The sequence below is a fragment of the Babjeviella inositovora genome (genome assembly GCF_001661335.1).
Source record: "Babjeviella inositovora NRRL Y-12698 unplaced genomic scaffold BABINscaffold_12, whole genome shotgun sequence".
Classification (NCBI taxonomy): domain Eukaryota; kingdom Fungi; phylum Ascomycota; class Pichiomycetes; order Serinales; genus Babjeviella; species Babjeviella inositovora.
In genome coordinates, this window is record NW_017566849.1 from 306,300 (window position 1) to 331,223 (window position 24,924).

Here is a 24,924-nt window from a genome sequence, read left to right on the forward strand (position 1 = left end):
GTGTGAAAGCTCAGACTATCTGCTGATAGCGATTTTCGCCGAGTGCGGCGCGGTTACCTTGCATATGCGTTATCTCCTGTATCCTTACACCATGGCTCCACCCTTGCTTCTCTTCTTGTTCATCTGTCTGAGAACGTCTCTTCTTCTTCTCTTGCACTCTCTGGTGATCTCCTTTCTTTGCTCCCAGAACCATGCGTCGTAGTTTTCAATGGTTCCCACTCGGGCCGCGTCATCGACCATTTCCATGGCGCCGGCGCCGACCTTGCTGATCTGCGTCTGGGCCACCAAGAACGGCGAGTTGAAGTGGGTAAAGAAGAGCCCATTAGAGGCTCTGGTGGTTGTTAACTTGGATAAGGATTCTTGGATTTGTGCTTGGATCTGCGCTTTAAGCTCCTTGTCTTCAGTGACAGATTTGGTGGTGTCAATGTCCTCGTTGTCCGACTCGTTGATGAGCTTAAATTCAGAGGACTGTGCTGGGTTGAATAAAGATCTTAAATTTTCGGTGACATTGGTTTCTGTGTCTGGAGCACCCCCAAACGTAGGAATAAATTCCTCCTCGGACGAGGAGATTTCCTGTGATTCAGCAGAGTCAGAACCAGTATCTTTCATAACTTCATCTCTAACTTCTACAGTCTCCACCTGGATGTCTTCTGTGGTTTCCACCTGGACGTCTTCTGTAGCTTCCTCCCAGACATCTTCTGTAGCTTCCTCCCGGACATCTTCTGTAATTTCCGCTCGGACATCTTCTGTAACCTCATCCATCAGAACAACGTTCGCTTCACTCGCAATTCCATGCTCCGCATCATATTGCCTGGAAAACCCCTCTGTCGTGTATCTAGGAATCCCGTCCAACTCGTTCCCCTCGTCGTCTTCACCGTACGGCACGAGTCCCTTTGGCTCCTGGTGGCTGCTCTTAAACTGCGTAATCGCATCAAGATTCACCTCCATTACATCGGTCCGTTCATTCTCCGAATCACTAGCCCCGTTATACTCATAGTCAGAGTGGCCGTACTCCTCATCGCGAGCCTCGTTCACCACCATTGGCTTATCAAAGTCGAAATTATTCAACAAAGAGGCAAGAACATGTCTCGCCTTGGCCTGTTCGTCATTCTCCTCTTCCTCTTCGACTTCACTATTAGCCAAGTCCTGTTTGGCCTCTTCGCCCGCGAACTTATCAACACTCGCAACAACCTCAATGGATCCCTGTTCATTGAACACAATCACATTTTTGCTCAATGTTTCCACGATATGGTCGTTCCCGTCTTTCCACTCGCCCCTGACAAACTTGGCGACCAAGTCGCGCGGCTTTTTGTGGGTCGCGTACCCCCACACCTTGGTCTGGTAGCACTTGATCAACCGGATGTTCCCGTTGACATTGATTCGCAAGGTCGAGGCCTTCATGTCCTTGACGCTTCTGGCCTTCTCACGGTAGCGGCCCTGCACAACAGTTCCTCTGCCGGAAGTTCTGCCAAAGTGCTGGCTGTGGATGGTTTTGGACTTTGGTCTGGTGAGACTCCCGTAGGAATCCTCACCTCGTAAGGATCTCACAGGCGGTTTCGCCTTGGTGTTACCAGAGAGGTTGGCAAAGGTGTGAGCGGACTTCTGGTACCCGTACGCGTCTCTCTGAGCCGCAATCGAAGCAGTCGTGCTGATCAAGTGGCCGGTGATGGAATTGCAGGGATACAGTTGGTTGGCTTCCTGAATTCTCTGTTCCCTTCTTTCACGGATTCTTTCTCTCTTTGCTCTGTCGGCAGCCTTGGAGTCCTCCTTCTTCTGGTCCATCTCCCAACGGGCGTGGAAGTCCGGCTTGGCACGATCCACAATAAGACTCTTGCCCATGAAGTTGGTGCCATGGAAGGTGGACTTGATTTTCCCGTACGCGGTATTTTTGGTGTCGTTTTCAATCGTGATGTACGCGAACGAAACGTCACCCAACGGCTTGGTGTGCACCTCGACCGGTTTCACAAGCGTGGAGATCTTTGCAATACGCGCAGACAAGTTGTCGATGTTCTCCACAAGCTTTGGGGAAATGTTTCCGATATATATACGGAGATGCGCCGGAGCATCCACAATAGTTTCTTCAGCCATTTGGGGATAGGAAAAGATGTTTAATGGAAGAGCCAGTGAATGTTTTATTTGTATGCAGAAAATATGCAAAAAAAAATATTTTCCTGCACGTGATGGTTTACCTCATCACTTAGGTAATCTGCATACTGAAAAACCATCCACGAATGTTGGCTCTGGGATCATATTAAGGCTACTATATTGGTTTTCTCATTGGCTCACATTTGCATGCTTAGAGCGGTCTCCCGAATAATACGTTTGGGATGTTCGACCGGACAGCTCCCAGTCCGGCGACGATTCTCCATGGCCAAGCCAATGAGGGAAGCCCATCCCAGGACTTTCACCCGTGCAAACCTCCTTCTCTCCTCCCCGATGCATCCCCTGGTATTTAACGACTATGCTGCCACGATTCAACGGCCGATCAGATATACCAAGGAGCTACGTGTGCCGTTAGTCTTTCACCAGTTGCTCTCCCGCGAAAGTGCTGCGCTGCTCTCGGACCAACACCTCACATGCGACGTGAAACCTCAAGGGCGAGCGCGGGTATGGCACATTTCTGGGGTGGATGAGACCGCACTCTGCGGTACCATTGAGGACCTCAGCGTCAGACTTTCCCGATACGAAAACTGCACGCGATACCTCCCGAAGCTCCCCCGGGGTGTCTACCGGTGCATGTCTATGGATAAAAAATGGAGGGCTAAGTTTGAAGCAGCTCATGAGTGCACGATCGTTGAGCCAAGAGACCTGAAACACTCATTTGCAGTGGTGTGCCAGGACCCCAATGGCTTGACAGGTGCGGTTAAGGCCCTCCAACAAAGAATTAAAACCATCGAACAAACATCGTTTTTGCTCGATCTCCCCGTCTGTCCCCCTATGAACACGATAGCGCGCATTTCACGTGAATCAGATACCATTATCGTGTCCCACAGCCCCACGGTGCTTCTCGTCCACGGGTCAGAGTCCAACATATCTGCTGCTATCGCTCTCTTCCAGACTCCATCCTTGCATCTAATCGACGTACCTCCTGCGGTGGAAGTGTTGCTCACGTCAGGGTACCTTGCCAGACTCCAGGCGGAATACAAAGGCTTGTACATATCCCTTTCCTCGATGTATTCCTGCCAAACTGTTTCCACACAGTTGGAGCAGGGGCGTTCAAAACTAGTGGTACAGGAAGAGAAAAAACCCCTACAGGAAAACAATACGAAAACGGTATCCTCAGTCCTCTCACTCATAACACGCATAAAGCTGTTAGCTGCGTCTGCACACACGGTGCATATAGAGCCGACATATGCAGCCGCCCTCCAGAGACGCCATCTTGACGATATAGAGCGTTCTCTGGGCTGCCACATTATCTTTGCTGGCGATATTCACATCTTCAATGAGATTATGAGTGTGAAACCTGCCGTACAGGCGGTCAAGCGGTTGGTACGCAGGTTAGGCCGACACAGTATTCAGGTGGACGTGCCATACGCCTACTTCCCAGCCCTCTGTGGCCACCAGTTTCACGCTATCCACGAGATCGAAGCAGCCACGTCTGCGGTGCTCACGTTTCAGGAAGATATGGCGTTGGTTGACGTTCAGACTAAAACGGGGCAGCTTGGGAAGCAGTTGACGATCTTTAGTATCAGCGAAGTAGAAGCAGCAGGGGCCTTGGAAATGCTCACCCTGAGGTTGCAGGCGTTGATGGCGCACAAACCCCGCACCATCAGGATCCCCACATCGCTAGTGAGCTTTTTCCGCTCCCCAAAGTTCACGAATGCGTTTTTGCAGCTCGAATCCCATCTGACATACAGCCAGTTGGTGGTGTACGGCATCTCCAATGATAACATTGCGGCCTGTGAGAATGCTGTGGTGGGCCAAATTGCGGCCCTCGAGTCTAACCTCGTTCAGATTTATATCCCTGTGTACATGCTCCAAAGCTTTACCCGGCTATTTGACCCAGTTGTGGAGAAGCTCGACGGATGCTACGGCATTGATCCGTATAGGGGAAACAATGAAAAGAAAATTTCCATCCATGGGACCAGCGCAGACGTGATGCAGCAATTGCATCGACAGGCTGAGAGGTTGCGAGACCAGATTTTCCAGGAGACGCTGGTCTTCCGTGTGCCGAAAGACGGTATAAGTGCCTTTAATAACGAAGCTCTTACGAGGATTATGGCCCACACAGGGGCAGAAATTGTCGACGGCGGATCTGGCAAATCTGGCGAACTACTGCTATACGTTTCGAGGGGACAGACAAATGAGGCATCGCTGGTAGAGTTGGCAATGAAGATGCTTGAGGGAAGATTGAAGGGCTACCAGGGCCGGCTCCTGTACAACGCACATGTTATGCAACGACGGTACATATAGCGGCTGTGCTAGAAAGGCCGCGTTCATACCGTTGAACCAAAGGAGGCTATTTTCTGTATGTAGATGACCATCAGGGGCAAGACTTACAAGAAAACTAATTCGTGTAAAATGGGCAATTTTAAGTGAAATCCTATAAGAATGTCCGCAAACCTTTCAAATGGGTTTACCTGGGTTATCTGTATAAATCCGTGCTATGAAATGCTTCATACCTCAATTAATTCATCTGGCTTGGATATGGGGGAAAAGCGTACCAGTATACCCCTGATATTTTATCAAGAAGTAGTCGGAGGTTATAGCCAGTTATGGTATAAATCCAGAGTAATGGTCTCAACGTGATCATATAGATATGACAATCCCAATTTAATGAATAGGAATTTTTTTTTTAAATTTGTGGTTCACGGTGGAGATACATAGGATTTCTATTCATGATTGTTTTCTAAGACTACATCTGGCCACTTATTCAGACTAGTGTAAATATAATGATCTAGTTAGTCTCAGCTACATGTCACCTTTCGACACCCGAAGCATAAACCAAACTATCACGAACACCATCTGTGTTCTCGGGCTCAACAAAATTAGCCGTTAGTAATGTCATCTCAGGCCCATTCCTAGTCATGTAGAATTTCAGTAAAATCATTCACAAACTACAACTACACAAGCTCAAATTTCAGATATATCAATTCATTGACTTATTTTGGCTGTTTGCTGGCCATTTCGACGGCGGCAGCACCCCAGTCTTCACCATGGTTGTGCATCTTGCCCTGGATCAAGCCAGCTCTGGCCTCGGCCTGTTCCTCAGTGATACAGGTCAAAACACCAAAGATGATTGGCACCTTTGCGTCGAAGTTCAATCTCATCAAGGCCTTGGTGACAGAGTCGCAAATGTACTCAAAGTGCATGGTAGAGCCCTTGATCAAGACCCCGATCGGGATGACAGCGTCCAACGGCTCACCCTTAGCTTGCTGTCTCTGCAAGAACTGAAGGGAGCCATACGGCAACTCAAAGGAACCGGGGACGGACTCGATGACGATGTTGGCGTCGGTGACCCCAAGCGCCTTCAATCTCTGGACGGCACCGTCGACGAGCGCATCAATGATCTTCTTGTTCCATCTAGCATGGATGATACCAATGCGGAGCTTAGAACCGTCATAGTTCTGATCGAGTTCGCCTAATCCTTTAACAGCCATTGTGTATTGTGAAGATGATTAAAAAGGAGATATGTCCATACATATTCCCTTGCCTCGGATTTGTGGGGCGGCCGCGAAAAATGTCGATGAGTAGGTTATTACGAATATCAGGGCACGTGACAGAATCAGCGCATTAATAAGCAACACTGAGTGGAAGGAATGACTCAATACAATTACCTTTGATAGAAAAGGTAATTGCATTGATACAGTTGTTTAGAAGATTACAAGGACTATCCAGATGTTAATTACTCCTCATATGAGCACATATCGGGATCCAAAAGCCGGAGACGTAGTGAGCGTAAAATACCTCGATCGAAAAGTTTGAATAATATAGTTATGATATCTAGATCTAAAAGTCTAAAACGTGATAAAGTCATTGAGAACCTACGGTTAACGCCCGAAGCGCTTCAACTCCAAGTATCTCAACGGAGGGTACAACAAACCGGCAATACCCATACACACCCACATCCCAACGTCACCGCCGAACTCACCGCCAACGGCCTTGGCGATTGGCCCGACATAGTAAGCCTGGGACATCCCCAAAGCAGCGCCGACAGCGCCGACAACACTGGAGAACGTGGCAGCAAGTCCGTGGGTCAAGCGGGACTGGTCATTCCAGCAGTTCCAGTTGTAATACTGCTTCTTGCGTCTGAGTGACAGGGCGTACCTGCCGGTGGATGACGGTTTTTCTTCCTCGATGGTGCTGTCTACACCCGCTGGGAACTCCTTGGTGTACAAGTGGTGGAAGCGAGCAGTTCTAAAGATGGTGTTCTCCTCCAAGAGAAGCACAAAGTACATGGAGATCCAGTAGCCGATCATCGGCAAGAAGTTACCCAAGATGGTGGAGAACTCGTTACGTCCGACCAACGCCCCCACAAGCGTGATGCAGGTAACGATGATAGCCCAGAACCAACGTGGAATCTTGCGCAACCAGGAAGACGCTAATTGGATACCAAACGCGGCAGAGTAGTTGTTGATAATGTTGTTGGAGATCAAAGACAAGAACAAAAGCATGACAAAGAACTTGCCGACCTTGCCCCAGTGGATAAACGCTTGGTGGAGAAGACCGCCCATACCGGTGGTATTATAAACATCACCCCACGGCTGGTAGCCAAGGGCAATATTCCCGATCAAGGTCCCGAGCACAGACACAAAGGTGGTTGGGAGAGCCAACCCGAAGAAGGTCAACATGAAAATGTAGGTGTCGCTTGTATCTTCCGGAAAAAGAAGGTAGTAATCGGCAGAGATAGAACCCCAGGTAGCGGTCGTACTGTAAGCAACGGAGGCAAAAGAGAAGGAGTTACCGATAGTGGTTTCGTGATCGGGGGTACTATCGACCGTGACAAAAGAGCCGTACTTCCAGGCAGCGCAGATGTAGAGTAACATGAAACCAAGAAACACTGGCAAAGAGAGGAGCATCTCCACCTTCAACACCTGTTTGATCCCAAAGACAGCCACCACGAGCGAAATCACGCAGATGATGATGATCCCCACCACAAGTGAGACCTTACCATCAGACACAGAGTTCAAAATCTGACCCCCCACTACGCTATTGACAACAGACCAACCGATGACCCCGATAATCGCACAGAGCGCAATCAACCGCACAAAGTACCACCCAAAGAGGTAGCGCGCGCCCACCATCTGTCTACACCCCGACTTCGGACCCATGAGCGAGAGGTACGCTGCGACGGCACAGCCAATAAGCTGGGGAATCTGACCGGCAATAAGTGACTGCCGGAGTGACAAGTCAAAGAGAAGCGGCCCGAGAAAGAATACAGACATCGAGGATAAACCACCCGCCGCCGAGAGCCAGAGACCGCAAGCTAGGAGGAACTGTCTGCGCACGTTGGTGGAGCGTTCATACGACGGCACACGCTCGATCCCGCGCGTTTCCACACCGAAGGAGTCGAGTCTGCGGGAGATGTACCGGAAGTATGAGAAAAAGTTCTTTTGGATGGCGTCGGTGTTGGTATCTGAGCCCTCCAGCTCTACCTCATAGGAGTAGACGTCTTCGCCGCTGTTTTGCAAGTGGAGTTTTTCGGAATGGGCTTCTTTCATTAATAGTACGAGGATGTGATGGGTGGGGTAGTTTGATCCAGAACGTGCTCACTATATATCAAAGGCTGGGCAGAACTGATGGTGAAAAGATCTCCCACACATGAGTCAGCTGCATGTTGAAAAAAACGTGAGGAGAACTGATACTGACTCGGGATCGGACCGGGTCATGCGGCTGTACAGGAGCATGAACCCCGTTTTGGCAGCCGCGCGGGACGGTCTTATCCGTCAAGAGAGCAATCTGGCGGATAAGCGCTGGTTGGAGGAACCGATACACACTTGCTATTGTGTCAGGCAGCCCTTAGACGAACGGCACAAGAGCATGAGCGGGGGGGTTTTTTTTGCGTTAGACAGATCTAGGGATATAGAAAGTGACTGGACGGTCATTCCTCATCAATTTTGCTGTTGCGCCACTCCGGTATACTGCTTATTATCGATCCGATGCTTTCCCTGGACAAAGGCCATAAATATGACGTATGAGTGTCAATGTGATCTGCTTTTTCTCGATTGATGGGGAGTGGGGAAATGCGTTGCCCCTATAAAGATCGTCGGTCAGAACAGGTGCTATTGAGATAGACAAGCCAACAGTATTTTTCCAGTACCGGCAAACCACCGATTAACAGTCATGAATAGATAAGGGTATGAGCCCGGCAATGATGCGCCCCTTCAAGTGGATGGGGACTGAATAGTTTCTTCGGGGCGGTTTCCCCTGCGTTGAGCATCGGGCTGGACCCTTCAAGGCGTAAGCGCGTACTAAATTATACACAGATTAATGTTTTGGGTGAAATTTTACAAAGATTGGGTATGGATAAAATTCTATAATACCCTTACAAATTCCATGCCCTTATTAGGTCACCATGCGCAAGAGTGAGAGTCCTACCACGGTATATCGCCGATAGCAGATCCCTAAGTTACAATCTCGTTAGTGTGAATTCATTTCCATGGTATTAGGTGTACTATAATTAAACACGCTCGTAGTACCTCATTGTAGCTATCTGGTGTATGGCTTGTTTCTATAAACAGTAGCGCCGGAATCTATTTCTTAGTGATTTCCAAAGTCCATGGACCCTCCAACAATGCCTCGTCCCCAGCGTAGTACGTGGAGGAGGCGTTGTACTTCCCCCTGATCATGAACCCACCTGGGGTCACATCCTCCGGGAACTCCGCGGTGTACACAGTGTCGTCTGACTCCTCGATTGGCGCAAACTCTGGCCCAATCGCACATTCGCGAGACTTTACCGTGATCCCGGCGGCCTTGACTACCTGCTTGTACTTCAAGTCTTTCAAGGTCCGGTTCTTCACCTTGAACTTGAGGGTCAAAAAGTACTTGGATTTCTCTGGGATCTGGAAATGCAAGGCTGGCAATGGAACAATGGTACGGTCGTGGAAAATCGGCTCCTTGCCTTCGACGTTAACGTAAACGCCAACGATCTCAAAATCTGGGTGGACTTCGGAAACGGTCATGATGTATGGATAAATAAACGAATGGTGATTCTTCTTGATGATATGTTCAAGACCGATACATAAAAGGGAAACATCGTGTGTATTTATATTTCCTCATGAGGCACCAAAGCCTTCAAACTGCCTAAGTCCGTTGCATGTGCTCGAGTGTCCCGGTAAACGCGGTTAGGCTCAGTAAATCGGCATGTGCTATTCGCGTGCATACTTCCACCTAACACCCCCGCTCGATTGCGTTTCCGGGGTACTTTCCTCCTTGGGTCTTTATCAGAAACGTAGCAAATTGCTTAGAAATTATTTAATTTGGTAGCCTGGACAGATTTTTGGCTATATATCGTACCCTCAGGGCATGTTCCCGGGAAGGCCGGCTACCATGTGGAGCTTTGAATCCACAAGAGGATTGGTCGTATGGCCTTAGTATGCAGATTTCAATCCAGAGTCTGCATATCACATGATACCAGACCTAGTCGATGTGCATGTTCCAAGTCGGCTTCTACACGGGTGAGCATGTGGAAAACCTGTCCAGAACTTGAACCAGGTTTTTATTATATACCCGTCAGAGTTTAGGCTCTAAGTTCTGAGTCTGTCTTTCCTCAGCTGTCTTTCTTCCGCTGTCTTTTTCCAGTTGTCTCTCTCCATGCCTACAGAGGGTTTCCGCTTACAATTACTAGGCTAGGCAACTCTCTCATGCCACATCCCTCGGCTTCCCGCGGTATGCATCCCCGCCAAAAAGGAAAAGCATCCGGGTAACGCAGGCAGCTCTCCCTCTTATAAAGACAGCGCCCCCACATTTTTTCCTTCCCAAGCCACGCTTAAGCATCAATGTCCGGCCTTACCGACGCACAACTAAGCCAGTTCCACGAGGAGGGGTGCCTTGCCATCCCAGGCTTCCTTAGCCCCGAGCAGCTCTCCCGCATCATGGGGTACTCTCACAAGCTCATGGCCGAGTTTGATCCAGCTACGCACCCGATGACCAAGTTTACCACCAACGACGACAACCATGTCGGCGACCGGTACTTCTTGGAGAGCTCGGACAAGATTCGGTACTTTCTCGACACCGACGCGCTCGATGCCGCGGGTGCGCTTACAAAGCCCGCTGCGCAAAGCGTCAACAAAGTAGGACATGGGTTGCATTTGGCCGTTGACCCGCACAATCCGTGTCCTGGGATAACTTTTGATCCACGGGTGCAGGCAATCGCACGTCAGCTCGAATTTACCGATCCACGCATTCTCCAGTCGATGCTCATCTTTAAGCACCCCTCGGCGTCCAAGCATTCGGCCAATGCCGTGCCCTCCCACACCGACGGCGCTTTCTTGTACACCGACCCCCTTTCGTGCATTGGGTTCTGGTTTGCGTTGGAAGACTGCACGTTAACCAATGGCTGCTTGCACTACAACCCCGGGACACACAAGACGCATGAGATCACGAAACGGTTTGTACGGGTCAAGGACGAAAAGGGCGCTACGCGAGGCACTAACTTTGCGGTCATCCCCGGAATGGAGACGCACGTCAACCCAGAAGATGTGCAGAAAGATTACAAGCTGGTGGAGTGTCCTGCGGGAACGCTTGTGCTTATTCACAACCGTGTTTTGCACAAGTCCGAGGACAATGTCAGCGACAAGTCGCGCTTCGCATACACGTTCCATATCGTGGAGGGACCAGAGAGTGGTAAAGGCGTGGTGTATGATCTGTTGAACTGGTTGCAGATTCCGACCAACGTAGATGGGGAGATCACGGGAGACGCTATCAATGTGGGGGCAGGGAACTTCAGCAGGTTGTATACATAGTGCTGGAGGCGTAGCCCCTAGCATGTTTCTTTTCAACCAGTATTTATTTACGTAGTTTGGTTTAGTTCTACAGGCCGTAGTGCTTGTTTCATTGTGGTGTTTACTGGATCTAAGCTCTACTGGCTTGTATTTTCCTGACTCGTGTTTTCTCAACTTGCGTTTTCCTGGCTTTCGCATTATAAATACTCTACGTATTTTTGGTTATTGCAGGTTTTAAGTCATCCATAAATGGTTTGTTCCACGTAAATTTTTGGTTAAAATGTGAAACCCCTCCCCCGATTAAACTTAAATTCGTATTCAAACAAGGGAACCGAGGTTTCAGTAGTAAATGTACTTAGATAAGCTATCTCACGTGCAGGTAATTTACCTGTGTTTTTATCGCAGGCCGGATTCGGTCTAATACAACTGTGCGTCTCGAAAATTTGGCCTGAGATCAAAGCTTATCTCGCCACTCACGTCATCCAGCAATTCATCTCCTTGAAGGAGAAAAAAAAACCAGTCTCTCAGCTATTATTTGGTAGTTTCCAGTATTACCAAACGTTCAGATTTTTCAGAATGACGGAACCAAAGCCAAAGAAAGTGCTCACATACACATTTGACACCCAGCCGGAGAAACGCGAGATCAGTCTCGGGCGCTTCTCTACCACCCAAGTCCTTCAAAACGCGGATTTTCCCATTGACAACAAGTTTATCAGCCGCCTCCATGCCCAGTTCATCATTTCGAGTCTCCCGCTCAACTTGGCGGTACGTGACTGCTCCAGCAAGACTGGAAGTGCTGTCATTACCGACCAACAACAAATTGACAGCTTGGGATCGCTAGACGAATTGGACGCGTGCCCAAAACAAAAGCTTACGACTCAGGAAACCCCGGTGCTGTCACCGTTCATCCTCTGTCTTGCCCAGCCAAGGCTGGAGGATGTATTTAAGCAAAGCCCCGGGCTAAAGTACCGGCTTTACTACCGCGCAACTTTTTCTGACAAGCAGTTGACATTGAGGAGAATGAGTCAATTATACTTTGCAACGAAGAATGGAGGCATGTCGAATTCCTCCGAGGAAGTTGTAGAGATCCTCAGTGACTCGGGGGAGGTCCATGACGGCGTGGATGAAACGACATCAGCGTTTGAATCAAAGACTGTGGAAACAGCAAGCGAGACTGCACAATCTGCAGTGGAGATTACAACCAAGGTACCGAGTCTCTTTTCTGGAACCGTTGACAGCGGCGATCAAGATCAAGGGGACACGGTGCCTGGTGTTTTCGGCTCGTTAGGTGAAGAGCTGAGCAGGAATGCTCCTGAGACATTGACTTGTGAATCTGACAGCTCGGACTCCGACAATTTGGATTATGATCCCAAGCTTTTAGTTGGTGTAGATGCTTCGATATCTGCTGCTTCATTCCGTAAAGTGAGTCAGTCGGAGGATCCAATGGGCCAGATTATGGATTTCACGCAGATCGACAGTCTGGATGAACTGGATAATGAAGAAATTGATAATTCAACTGAGATGGGTTTGAGAAGCCCCAAAGCATTTTTCGATGGCGATGTTGCAATGAATGATGCCAGTGAAGATGATAGTTCCAGTGACAGTGAACTGAATCACAACAAGACTGAATATTTCATGAGAATGGCTGGTTTGTCACAACCTGCTGAGCGGAAAACAAGTGGACCCGGCCCTGAGCCCGACAATACCACCATAGCTATCCACAAAGCACAAGAGGTGGAGGAGACCGGCTCTGTCTTCCTGTCGAAACCTGCTATCCCGGCAAATGAAGATGAGTATCTCCAGGAGGTGGAATCTGTGAGCGGCAGTAGTTTGGAGCATGTAACGGGAAATAACTCATATTCCACAGATTCTGCAAAGGGATTCCAAGAATCTGACCACCCTGAAGCCACTAGTAGCCGGTCTTGGTTGATAAATGATTTTGATTCAGAGCCTGTCAAATCTACAGAAGAAATTGGGATAGATGCTTTTGGTTCCCAACCCCAGTTTACACAACCTGTAATGACTGCTGTGGATTCTGAGGAGCGTGGAGATGACGTCTATTCCGAATGCGAAGAGGTTGAACTAAATCATGGTTCACAATATGACATGGATGATGTTTCAAAGGTACTGGATGCTGAAACTGATAGAGGTATGATATTTGAAGTGTCCGATCAAGAGTACGAATTTCCCCTCATGGAAGTGTGTGGAGAAGCGAGAAACGAGGAAGAGCAAGAAGCGGAAGATGAAGTTAGTGATGTTCTTTCGGATAGTGAATGTCTTGGTAGCGAAAATGATGAGGAGTTTGAAGCCATCACTAATGATCATGAGGCATCAGAGGATGAGGTATACGAAGGTGCTACTGAGGAAGACATGATCTATGAACGAGCTGACAAACAGTGTTACGAGCAAGATTCTGTGAAAGTGTTCTACGACGATGACGACAAAGGGCGGAAACACGGTGAGAGAGGTTCCGAATCTGGTGGTAACGATGATGGAGAGACTGGAGACTTGTATGTGAAAGATGCCGATGAGGATAACGTACAGAGTGAAGGCTCTGAAGTGGATCTCTCAATAAATGAGGGTATCCCTCGGGGATTGACAGAATCTGTATCATGTTTGGATGAAAGATCCGCTACGAGCTCTATCCACATCTTTCAAAACCTGAAACGCACAAGAGAGGTGACCGAAGTCAGCAAAAGCGCCAAACGATCGAAAACATCTCCAGGCGAAAGGACTCCCTCTACCGCAGACTCTGATATCCCTACACCACTGGTTCCTGGGAAACTATTGCCGATTACTAAGCGGGACTTGGCATTTATGTTTGCAGGCTCGCTCGCTTTGTTCACGGCATTATGCACTCTTCCAGAGATTTGATCAAATGTTCCCCTAACTATCGTTGTTGATCAGGCATGGCTTTTATTCCCACATTCATTTTGAGTATTTTAGCGACTTTTTTTATGAGTTCGGGGCTCTCTTAATTTGAAGATATTCTATTTTAAGCAGTTCTGATAAAACTGTCTTGACATATGGACTGGCAATGCAGAAACTCTTGTGGCCATCATTAGTAAAGAGGTGACTGTCTCAACGGCTTTGCAGTCCAACGTGATCAGGGCTACGAGCATGTCTTAATGGTTACGAAGCCCTTTACCGGTGAAAGCCCTAACTGTAAAACTCGCCGCATGGCGTACGGCAAAAAATATTTGAAAATTTTCATCCTGCATAGACTCTATCACGGATGCTATAAAAGGACCCATTCCCCATCCTCTTTTTCTAACGGTTTAGAACTTTTCTTTCTTTGTCGACGTACTTCATAGGATCATTTCTATAGTTTACGTCCCTCTTTGACTCTTCAAAAGAGCCATTGAATCCAACTTGGTTGATGAGGTAGATACCTTTGTACCCTAGAGTGAGAAAGTTTTAGCTTGTCTGTGATCCTTAGCGGTCCGGTCATCTACAAATATTTTGCCTTTCGTTTGTGTGTTGGAGCTTGCTTCTTCGTCAGAAAGGAGCGATGATCTTGACCCTTTCCCGTCTGCTTCTTCGGGAGTGACGGGTTTGGGTGGGTACAAATGGCTGTCTGACAAGTTATCTACCAATCGACGGCTGTTCTGCAGCTGTTGGAAGGTAGATTGACGATGTCTTGCTCCCTGGATTAGGTCGACCATCTGTATACATAGTTTTAATCAATTTTCTATAACAACCGTTGTAAACTGAAGACGAATCTGCATGGAGATGGTGGGAAACGATTCGGCTGTACGTGTAGTGGCAAAACAACCATTGTGGTTTACTCTTCGTACCAGCTCGTGGGTACTCAAAAAGTTAATGCGACTTCTGTGGATCGAACACAGGACCTTTAGATCTTCAGTCTAACGCTCTCCCGACTGAGCTAAAGTCGCCGGGAAACCCACGGCGAGAGTCGAACTCGCAATCTTTTGATTAGAAGTCAAACGCGTTAACCATTACGCTACGCAGGCATTTCTTGACAAGAAGCTGGGGGAATATATCCAGCTCAAGCAATAGATATATCTGCCTTTGTTTCTACCGAGAACTCAAAGGAAATATACAACATATTTCATTGTGACTAGCAGAGAAAGTAACAGACATACCCTTACAAGTACAGCAGCATTCTAGAAAACTAAGAGCAATACTCAAGGTATTTTTTGACCAAGTCAGAAAGGTGTATTCCTGATACAATCCACAAACACGTCAAGCAGATCAAACTTTTGCAAGGTATACGTATCGTCTCTTGTAATCAATTTCGAGATAAAAACACGCCTCACGTGCGTGATGTATTTAGTTTGCGACTTTCACTAGTCCGGAGTAACGATCCTACCTCCCCTTATCAGTGCATCCTCTCTCTTTTTATTAATCCTTCCTCCTTAGCATCAGTAGTGTATAATTCTGTGTAGAAATGAACCTAGCCATTGTTTCTTAACGCGTACTGGGGGCATACACTACAAGCCTTCAATTCTCTTATCGCTCAGAAGCCCCTATCCATTTATGCATACGGAGGCGCGTCACTCACAGTTTTGATAAGGCCCGCAGAAGTGTGTCACTTTTTGCGGCTGATTAGTTACAGATCAAAGTATAAATACAGTGGCGCTCCCCCACTTTCTGCAAAGTAACACTACGCCACGTAACACAACACTACTTTAACCCCAGTTACGAAGCAATATTTAATCATTCCGCAAAGCAACTAAATTAATCACAAATCCACAAAAGTATTAACCATGGTATCTTTACCCCACGCTAGCAGTTCCCTCGAGTACTATTTTGAGGATTTGGGAAAAGACGAAATTAGCCTCGGAAGAAAGTCCCACAGAGACGGTACCACTGGCCTGGACTTGGCCGTTGACTACAGCTTGCTCAGCAGGAGGCACATCTACTTCAAGAAAGGAGACAGTCATTTGAGCATTCGCGATGGCGGCAGTTTCCACGGGTCTGCCATCATCACCGATCCTGTAATCATATACAACGCACACCTGGCAAAGTATTTGAATCAGGTACCTAAGACAATCCTCACGGAGACTCCGACAGTTGTGACGCGCAAGAACTTTATTCTCTGCCTTGTTAAACTGGCATCCTCGCATAAGATTGACACTAAGGCAGAGTCACCGGAGATTATTGAGGGCATCTTTCCCAAAGCAACACCGATTCCAACGTACAGATTGTACTATATGGGGAAATACACTAATGGCAATTTGGCATTGACCCAAATTGAAAAAGATTCCCTGGACAAGAAGGAAAGGAGGGTAAGTTTCCAGATAAACACCCTCATAGACGAAGCCGAAGACAGAAACGACTTGGAGGAGACGCAGAGCATGGATGAAGACTTGCTCTTGTCGGGTTCAGATGTTTCCAAATCAGGCTTTCTGGAAGATGAATCTGATGCCAACTATAAGTTTGATATTGCCTCCAACTCGAGCATCGAATCTGACAGGGAGGAAATCGAGAGGTTGGATGCCGAAGAGCCGGTTTTGAAGCAACTAGTTTGCGATGGACTCGCTCCAGACACGAATTCAGAGGCTTGGTGTGAGAACCTTGCTGGTGAAACCGAGAAATTGGATGCAAAGGAGTCGGTTTTGACGCAACTAGTTTGTGATGGACTCATTCCAGGCACGAATTCAGAAGCTCAGTGTGAGAGCCTCGCGGGTGAAACCTCGAGCGATTGGGAAGCTTTGGAAGATGAGAAAACCACATCAAACAAGCGCAAGCTGGATGATTCCAACGATGATGTCTCCCATTGTAAGAAGCGCCGCAGTCTACCAACTGTTGTGGAAGCTTTGAAGAAGGTTTTTACTCTAAACAAGAGGGATGTGGCGTTTTTAGTGGCAGGCTCCGCCTTTACATTTACCGCGTTATCCCATGCCCCCGAAATATAGTTTGTTTTGCTTTTATAATTTTTAGTATTCTTTTATCGCGCTAACTTAATATAAAAATATATTGTATTTTTCAATGGCATTGAATATTTAGAATACTGTCAGGGGTGGTCCAACGAGGTATATTCGGTATCATATAACAAACTAGTCTAATAATGACTCTCGTATCATCCACGAATAAAAAAAAGGCTGACTTACCTCTATACCCAGTCCCGTCTCTGGTTTAATCTTAGATTCAGCTTTAATAGGTGCGGTGAAAAATATCATCCATAGAGGTAGTCCTTGCTGAAGAACAAAAAGGAATGCCTCCAGCCAGATTCGAACTGACGATCTCCTCATTACTAGTGAGGTGCCTTACCAACTTGGCCATAGAGGCGAACTTTAGAGGAAAATATTCACGGTAGGATCCACGAGGTCAGAAATGGGTAGCAACCAACCCTAACCTTAGCTCTTAATTGGCACTAACACCCCTCGTGGAGGATGTTGATTTTTTAACGATCTGCCGCTGAATAACATTGGCATACATGGTAAATAATAAATAGTAATTAATATTTATATTAATTTACATATCCTTTGGTAAGGTGGGAAAGTCTTGAACATGTAAATAAAGTATTTTAGTTAATTATAACACTAAGGATGATAAAAGTAAGGATCCGTACGCCCTTTTATAAACAATCAGTACACTCAGTAAATACCGTTTGACTATACTCAAATCACTTCTATGACATTATTTAATTTCCTTTTGGGGCACTATGCAATATTTCAGACATCAAACGATCTTGCGACATCAAATGTGTACAGGGACAAGATTCAACAGATGCACATACATATTTCCCCAATAGTTGTTTAAAAGCATATTAAAATATACTTAGACTGGGTATATCAGGTCCTACTGACGTTGTATTTTCTTGTTGTTGAATAGATTCTGACCCAGGCCCAAGGATACTCATACTAATACTTCATCTAGACAAGTCTCCAACGTATGATAACGTGCAGACAATGAGGCTATGGCACCAATACATAAATTTTTGCTGCATAACACATTCATATTGTCCGATTTTAACCTCTCCGTGCCTTCTCTAACTTCTCCAGATGTAAATTTTTTTTTAAATGTCCCTGCAACCGCAACCGTTTTACGGCTGTACCCTCAAACGTAAATCACTACGTACAGGTCACGCAGATATTCTTAAACATTTATCCGTAAGAGCCAAAGCTTGCCCTACTCCGCTTTACATATTGCAACCTACACCCTAACGATAGGAAAGACCTGGCATGTCTTCCTCTGGCAGCTTCTTTACCAAACTAACCCGATCCTCCAGCGATTCAGAGTCCCACTCCTCGTCTTCCGAAAGCCACAACCTCTTCCGCCTTCTCAGGCGCCACCCCAAGCCCAATGCCCGTCGCTCAGCTGCTATCGGATTAACGCTTTCATCCCTTGACCCTGTAAGTCCCCGCTCCATAGATACCTTGCAAGAGCCAAGACCGGTCAGTAGAGGCGAGATTCTGCCGCTTGGACCCGGCACGTCTGGTCGGGAGAAGCTTATCGCCACAGAAGCGATCTTAAAGCAAGGAGTGCCTGCGCTTCGGTTCACGCACAAAAAAAAGTCGCAGAGAGTATTGAAAATCAGTTTGGCTGATTTCACGCTCTCCTGGACCCGCGACAACCGCAAATCCACCAACAGCCTCTCCATCGCCAACATCAAGCAGATCCGGACCGGTGCCGATGCGAAAAACTACAGGGAGGAGTTCAAGGTGTCGGCAGAGTTTGCGGCAAAGTGGGTCACCATCATCTACCTCGAGAAAGACATGTCCAAGTTGAAGGCGTTGCACTTAGTGATGAGCTCGGAGAAGGATCTCTCCTCCATCGTGGGGTCCCTCAACAGCGTGATCACGTTCCAGCGCGAGCTCATAAACAACTTCCTCCTCGACGACAACTTTCTAGCGCTACAGTTGGGTAAAATGGGGCTCGAGGCCCCCGAAGCGGCCCCAGGCGACAGCTCGGAAAGAGAAATCGACTTGATGGACATTGTCACGGGAAGCCTCCCGGTTCTGTCGCCCAGACCCCAGAAGAGCTGTCTTACGTTTGAAGACACCCTTAAGATCACGCGCCAGTTGCATATCAACCTCAGCGAACAGTACCTCCGCAAGATCTTTTCCCAGATCGATACCGGCAAGGGCTATCTCGACTTTTGCGAGTTTAAGGAGTTTGTGCGGGTGTTGAAGAAGCGTAGCGATGTCGGAATGGTGTTCCGAGGGCTCAATTACGGACCGAGGCTCTATTTTCAGGGCTTTCTTGAGTTTCTCGTCCGGGTTCAACAGGAGTACTATGACGTGGAATACGCGTACAAGTTGTTCCGAAAGTTTGCTGAGCCCGGCGACGAGCCGTACATGACGGCAGAGTCGTTCAACAACTATCTCATGTCGAACTATTCCAGTCACTTAAAGAGTATCCCCGAGGACATGACGCGGCCGCTCAATGAGTATTTCATCTCGTCGTCCCACAATACGTATCTCTTGGGGCGCCAGGTCGGGGGCGAGTCGCTGGTGGAGCTCTATATCAAGGCGTTGCAACGTGGCTGCCGCTGCGTGGAGATTGACATTTGGGACGATGTGACAGGCACCGTGCCTATTGTCTCGCACGGCCGCTCATTCACCTCTCCCATCGACTTATTGCTGGTCATCGAGGCGATCCGGAAGTACGCCTTCATCACAACCCCGTTCCCACTCATTCTCAGCCTTGAGGTCCACTGTTCTCCGGCGAACCAACTGCAGGTAAAGACGATGATGCAGGAAGTGTTTGGCGAAATGTTGGTCATGGCGCCTCTCGACGGGGTGCCCAAGCTCCCCAGTCCGTTGGACCTGAAGCACAAGATCTTGGTCAAGGTGAAAAAACACCAGCTGAGGGAACCCTGGGGATCGTCATTCTCCAGCACTAGTACCGCCAGTGCCTTTGAAGAACTGAAAACCACCAGCACTGAAGAGCTGAGACTCACTGTCAGCGCCACCAGCACTCATAGTGAGGATCTGAAATTCGCTGTTGGCTCTCTCGAAGACCAGGGACGGTTTATACGAAAGAGACGGCTGCAGGGGATTGTCACGGAGGAGCTTTCGGCTCTCGGAGTGTATGTTCTCGGTCAGAAATTCAATAACTTCTCGCTCCCCGAGTCCAAGACGTTCAATCACTGTTTCTCTTTCAACGAAAAGAAACTCAATTCTTTGCTCAAAGACACGGTCAAGCGGGAATCCGTAGACAAACATAACATCACATTCTTGATGCGTGTGTACCCCTCGCGCTTCCGGCTCGCGTCGTCCAACTTTTCACCCGTGGCGTACTGGGCCCATGGTGTCCAGATGGTGTCGACCAACTGGCAGACATACGACGTGGGCCAGCAGATCAACGAAGCCATGTTTTCTGTGGGGCTGAAGGCGGGGTATCTTCTCAAGCCCAAATCCCTCCGCACGCCCAGGCCAAAAACGCGCCGTCGCTCTGTGGCGTGTCATCAGCGCCGCAAGATCACACTCACCGTGGACATCATCAGCGGCCAGCAGATCCCCAAGCCCAAAGAGTTTAAGTACGATGACGAGAAGATTAACCCGTATGTCGAGCTCCAGGTGTTTGGATTCACAAAATTGACGATAACCAGCCATCGGCTCAGTGACATGACGCAGCTCGCATGCCTCAGCGACAAACGTGGAGGCGATGACGAGGGCAAGGATGGGATGGTGAATGCCGCCGGATCTCTGCCGTTTGCAACACCCACGGTGTTCGACAACGGGTTCAACCCGATCTGGAACACCCGGTTTGTTGCTACAATTGAGGCGCTCAACGACTTGGTTTTCATACGCTTCATGGTCAAGTCCGGAGATGCACAGATCGGGTTGTTGATGGTGAAGTTGGACTATCTCAGCAAGGGCATCCGATACTTGCCGATCTTTGACTTGAGCGGCGAGGAATATATTTTCTCGTCGTTGTTAGTGAAGATTGATTACGAGATTGAGGTGATGTAAGCGGCGAAGTGAAACAAGGGATTATTACTGGGGGTAACAATCTAAGTGATTTATTAAAGATCCAAGGGTTATGTAATGGTTAAACGACCCATCATTCAGATAGTTTGAAATACGCGATAATTAAATGACAGCACGCCATGCTCACTCATCGCCGGACTGGTTAATATTTATAGCAAGCAATGGATAGCAGGAATTTCGATCATAGAGGATTATGTTGCTTGGCGCTAGATTTGGTCGTACCTTGCGTCATTTATCTGTCTTTGGATTACGCGTTTGTTATATTTAAACTAGCCTCTACTCTATTTCGAGCTTAGGCATTTAATTATAAACATTACTAATCAACTACATAGTTTGGTCAGAATAACGAAGAAGAAATTTGTAATATGTCATTTCTGTTGATGGAAAACAGCATGCCCGGAAACTTGTGGCCTGGAAGCTTCACATCTCGACTAACCTAATACAATTACCAAAGACAAACAACATTGTCAGGTCCTTCCAATAATACATTAAAAGCTACAACAATCTTAGCCTAATATACTATTGCTTGGTGCCTAGCATTAACTCATTTTATTTACAGGCCTTCCACAAGTCCTGAAGACCCATGACAGAAGTGATGGTACCAGCAGCACCAATAGCACCCTCGTCGTTATGCAAGTATCCCAAGTTGTTCAACACAATGAACAAGTCGGTGAGCGTAGCAAAGGTCTTTCTCTTGGCAGCAAACAAAGCGGAATTCACCTTGACCAACTCGGCCTGCTCCACCTTCTCCTCCGACACAAGTGCGGTGCGTTTCAAGGTATCTATCTGGAGCTTGCGGAGTTCGTTGACCAAGCCGGAAATCAAGCCGCCGAACCAAAACCAGTTGGCAACCTTGGAGAGCTGTGGCAAGCGCTTGGTGTCCATGACACCCAACAACTTGAACCAGGCAAGCGAGTCAGCGCTCAAGTAGCCCATGTACGAGACGTTGCGCACAACGGTCGCATATCTCAAGACCGGGTCCATAAGCTTGTTGTCGTATGCCTTGGAGGCGTCCTGCAAATGGTTCAACGGCTTCAAGAAACGCATCGCCTTTCTGGTGAACGCCATGTTCTTCTGCAACGAGGAAAAGAGCTTTGACGTCTCGAGGGTGTAGCCCTTTCTCAACAGGTAGAACGCGAGGAAACGGCAGAGGTACTGGACCCCACGGAGCACCTTTTCACGGCCAGCGGTAGTGTCCAAGAAGCGGATGAGCTTTAATAACGACGGGTGGTATACGGCAGTGTCCAAAACCATTGTGTGATAAATAGCGTGAAATTAAGCGTTGGTGCGAAGGGTAAAGATACAGATCGATAAAGGGAAAATTAGCGAGAATTTTTGGAATTGTTTGGGAATGCGTCTTATATATGGCATTTGCACGCGCGGGATCCGGGGAAGCGGTATCACGTTTTCAGCTGATAGCCAGTGGGCAGTCATGTGACGCGACGGAGCTGCGGGTGGGAGTCCTCGATTCCGAACGGCCGGGTCCGGAGTGCGGAGGAGATTTCCCGTTGCATGTGACGTAGAGCTGGGTGTGTCGGGGGGTAGTGGCAGGTTGGCAACAGCGGGCAGTAAATAATCGTATTGATTATATTATAATGAGTAATTATGTTTAACTGTCATGTCGAGGAGCAGTGAATGGGGTAAGTTAAACGATACGCCGAGGTTTAGTCCCAGAGAGGACCAAAATTTGGGATGGATATAATAGGGTATTGTGTGGTATAACGCTTTGATTCGGATTAATGTGACGGCTCCTGATAATGCTTGTCACGTCAATCTTTTAAATAGTGCCAATTTGTTAGATCGTAATGGTACGACGTTACGTGGGATAATAAATAGGAAAACTACGTTTGTTTGACCGAATCTCGACTCAGAAATCAGTCGACGCAAAGAGTTTTGGTGTTATCGGTATGTAATAACTCTGGATGTCATTTCTGATCACTTGGTTTGTGGTATATTTTTCAGTGGTACATGTCTTGTAACTCCCACCCTGTCATTCCAATGGTATTAGTGTGCAGCCTAACTGGCTTGTTCGTCGTGTAAACCTGTAACTTATTTATTTTCCGCAATATATACAAGCTAGCTCAGTTTCCTTCCATTTCAGCTAAATTTAGTCCACTGATATCCTCTCACCTCTTTTCAATATCTCCACAATCATCCTGGCCCGCACGTGACCCGCCGCACCAACGTTTCTACCCCCCACATAAAATTTGCCGTCTAAACTCTTCCGGGTCTTCCTCAACACCCATAATGCTTCGTCGAGTCAATCTGTACCGATCGCCGTTTCTTTCCTTCAAAATGTCCACGCTTTCTTCACTTCCCAAAACCTCCTCCTTTACGACGCTCCAGCCGGACCCCAGCGTCCCCACGGTTGACGCCGCGAGAGCAAATGTCGCTGGGATCTGTAACCGCCCACGCCAGCTCACAGGCGGCGCTTTCTGCTGGACCAAACCAGAACCACGCAAACGCTACGAGTACCTCTCTACTAGTCCAGCAGCGTTGCGCGACTTAGGTCTTGCTGCTAGTGAAGCCAACAGCCCAGAGTTCCACCAGATCGTCAGTGGCGAGTCGGTTGTGGATGCCGACGGCGTGTATCCATACGCACAAGCGTACGCTGGCTGGCAGTTTGGGCAGTTTGCGGGCCAGCTTGGCGACGGGCGTGTGGTGAACTTATTTGAGATTGACACATCCAGCGGACGCTACGAGATACAGCTCAAGGGCGCGGGGAAGACGCCATTCCTGCGTTTTGCCGACGGAAAAGCGGTGCTCCGGTCCTCGGTGCGTGAATACGTGATATCAGAGGCGCTCCATGCGATTGGCATTCCCACCACACGGGCGCTTGCGCTCACTTACCTCCCAGAAACGTACGCGCAACGCTCGCACGCGGAAAAGTGCGCAATCGTGGCGCGTTTCGCACCGAGCTGGATCCGCTTCGGAACCTTCGACTTGTACCGGTACCGTGGTGACCGCCAGGGACTCAGGCAGTTATCCGATTACGTGATTGCGGAAGTCTTCCACAACACCTTGCCTGCCTTCTCAGAATACACGGAGGATTTGGGCGCTTTCACGACGTACGAAAAAATGTACTTGGAAATTGTCTCGCGCAATGCCGTTAGTGTGGGCTACTGGCAATGCTATGGTTTCTTGAACGGCGTGTTGAATACGGACAACACGTCTGTGCTTGGGTTGGCCATGGACTTTGGGCCGTTTGCGATCATGGACAAGTTCCAGCCGGACTACACCCCGAACCACGATGACTCGTCGTTGCGATATGGCTATCGCAACACCCCTGATTCGATAATGTGGAACTGTGTGCGGTTGGGCGAAGATCTCGCGGAGTTCATCGGTGCCGGGCCGCTTCTCCAGGACGAACGGTTCATGGAGAAGGGGATCACGGCCGACCAGGAAGATATGGTTGTGAAGCGCGCAACCAAGGTAATCGAGATTGCCCAGAAGGTATTTCAGGAAAAGTTTTTGGCCACGTACGACACGTTGATGGGGAACCGTCTTGGATTGAAGCTGATTGCGACCGACAGAGATGAGCTCTTCACCCCGTTGCTTAACTGGTTGGAAAAGTCCGAGACCGACTACAACGGCTGTTTCACCAAGCTCCAGGGCTATGCTGACCTCAGCTCTAGTCCTACGGACAACACGTTTGTGGAAACGTTGATTCCTAAGTCGTTGGACTTTACGTATGCAAAGTTCACAAAAAAGGAGCTTACAAAAGAGATTCATGCCTGGTTGAAGCTCTACCGCGAGAGATTGGCCAAACAAGGAGTCTCTGATGCTGCTAGAGTGAAGTTGGCCGCCACTGCGAACCCTCACTTTCTCCCTCGTAGCTGGATCCTCGATGAGGTGGTGGAGTACATGGAGTCAAACAACTGTTCCGATACGTCGCACTTGGAGACGTTGATGAAGATGGCTTTGCATCCGTACGACAAGGAGAAGTGGACAGGGGAGGGGATTGATAAAAAATTAGTGCAACGCTGGATGGAAGAAGATGTGGATAACGCCAGGGCCATGATGCAATGCAGTTGTTCGAGCTAGAGTGAGATTATTGCTTGTGTATTGAATTTATGTCACATTATTTCGCTTCGTAACTGTACCCTGTTGTATTCTGATTCCCACTCCCCAATTGC

General features: G+C 48.2%; 11 protein-coding genes and 3 non-coding genes across 14 annotated transcripts; 6 read left to right on the forward strand and 8 right to left on the reverse strand.

Annotated features, from left to right (window-relative positions):
- Nucleotides 1–102: 102 nt before the first annotated feature.
- NOP8 (Nop8p) lies at nt 103–2,052 on the reverse strand (the record flags this gene model as incomplete). Its single annotated transcript, XM_019131439.1, has 2 exons — nt 103–552; nt 694–2,052. Coding segments are annotated over 2 exons (1,809 nt in total), but the record flags the coding sequence as incomplete, so codon positions are not given.
- Nucleotides 2,053–2,254: 202 nt separating this feature from the next.
- BABINDRAFT_163084 (uncharacterized protein) lies at nt 2,255–4,778 on the forward strand. The gene has a single exon (XM_019129705.1). It carries the CDS (start codon nt 2,368–2,370, stop codon nt 4,411–4,413), a length of 2,046 nt encoding a protein of 681 aa, XP_018983381.1. The 5' UTR covers nt 2,255–2,367; the 3' UTR covers nt 4,414–4,778.
- Nucleotides 4,779–5,102: 324 nt separating this feature from the next.
- On the reverse strand, nt 5,103–5,600 carry RIB4 (lumazine synthase; the record flags this gene model as incomplete). The annotated part of the gene is made up of 1 exon (XM_019131960.1): nt 5,103–5,600. One exon carries the CDS (start codon nt 5,598–5,600, stop codon nt 5,103–5,105), a length of 498 nt encoding a protein of 165 aa, XP_018983382.1.
- Nucleotides 5,601–5,990: 390 nt separating this feature from the next.
- On the reverse strand, nt 5,991–7,661 carry FCY23 (Fcy23p; the record flags this gene model as incomplete). The annotated part of the gene is made up of 1 exon (XM_019130596.1): nt 5,991–7,661. One exon carries the CDS (start codon nt 7,659–7,661, stop codon nt 5,991–5,993), a length of 1,671 nt encoding a protein of 556 aa, XP_018983383.1.
- A 922-nt stretch (nt 7,662–8,583) lies between these two features.
- BABINDRAFT_163086 (uncharacterized protein) lies at nt 8,584–9,233 on the reverse strand. The gene has a single exon (XM_019129706.1). It carries the CDS (start codon nt 9,120–9,122, stop codon nt 8,694–8,696), a length of 429 nt encoding a protein of 142 aa, XP_018983384.1. The 5' UTR covers nt 9,123–9,233; the 3' UTR covers nt 8,584–8,693.
- Nucleotides 9,234–9,713: 480 nt separating this feature from the next.
- Nucleotides 9,714–11,182, forward strand: BABINDRAFT_163087 (uncharacterized protein). Its single transcript, XM_019129707.1, has one exon. The coding sequence runs from the start codon at nt 9,939–9,941 to the stop codon at nt 10,902–10,904; it is 966 nt and encodes a 321-aa protein (XP_018983385.1). The 5' UTR covers nt 9,714–9,938; the 3' UTR covers nt 10,905–11,182.
- A 277-nt stretch (nt 11,183–11,459) lies between these two features.
- On the forward strand, nt 11,460–13,757 carry BABINDRAFT_168636 (uncharacterized protein; the record flags this gene model as incomplete). Its single annotated transcript, XM_019130597.1, has 1 exon — nt 11,460–13,757. The coding sequence occupies one exon, from the start codon at nt 11,460–11,462 to the stop codon at nt 13,755–13,757; it is 2,298 nt and encodes a 765-aa protein (XP_018983386.1).
- A 949-nt stretch (nt 13,758–14,706) lies between these two features.
- BABINDRAFT_t303 lies at nt 14,707–14,779 on the reverse strand. The gene has a single exon. It is a non-coding gene; the product is annotated as a tRNA-Phe (tRNA).
- A 5-nt stretch (nt 14,780–14,784) lies between these two features.
- On the reverse strand, nt 14,785–14,857 carry BABINDRAFT_t302. The gene has a single exon. It is a non-coding gene; the product is annotated as a tRNA-Arg (tRNA).
- Nucleotides 14,858–15,613: 756 nt separating this feature from the next.
- Nucleotides 15,614–16,765, forward strand: BABINDRAFT_177647 (uncharacterized protein; the record flags this gene model as incomplete). The annotated part of the gene is made up of 1 exon (XM_019131042.1): nt 15,614–16,765. The coding sequence occupies one exon, from the start codon at nt 15,614–15,616 to the stop codon at nt 16,763–16,765; it is 1,152 nt and encodes a 383-aa protein (XP_018983387.1).
- Nucleotides 16,766–17,065: 300 nt separating this feature from the next.
- BABINDRAFT_t301 lies at nt 17,066–17,138 on the reverse strand. The gene has a single exon. It is a non-coding gene; the product is annotated as a tRNA-Thr (tRNA).
- An 894-nt stretch (nt 17,139–18,032) lies between these two features.
- On the forward strand, nt 18,033–21,127 carry PLC1 (phosphatidylinositol phospholipase C; the record flags this gene model as incomplete). The annotated part of the gene is made up of 1 exon (XM_019129708.1): nt 18,033–21,127. A coding segment is annotated over one exon (2,738 nt), but the record flags the coding sequence as incomplete, so codon positions are not given.
- Nucleotides 21,128–21,284: 157 nt separating this feature from the next.
- PEX11 (Pex11p) lies at nt 21,285–22,304 on the reverse strand. The gene has a single exon (XM_019132468.1). The coding sequence runs from the start codon at nt 22,040–22,042 to the stop codon at nt 21,338–21,340; it is 705 nt and encodes a 234-aa protein (XP_018983389.1). The 5' UTR covers nt 22,043–22,304; the 3' UTR covers nt 21,285–21,337.
- A 779-nt stretch (nt 22,305–23,083) lies between these two features.
- BABINDRAFT_9669 (uncharacterized protein) lies at nt 23,084–24,832 on the forward strand (the record flags this gene model as incomplete). The annotated part of the gene is made up of 1 exon (XM_019133003.1): nt 23,084–24,832. One exon carries the CDS (start codon nt 23,084–23,086, stop codon nt 24,830–24,832), a length of 1,749 nt encoding a protein of 582 aa, XP_018983390.1.
- Between the last annotated feature and the right edge of the window lie 92 nt (nt 24,833–24,924).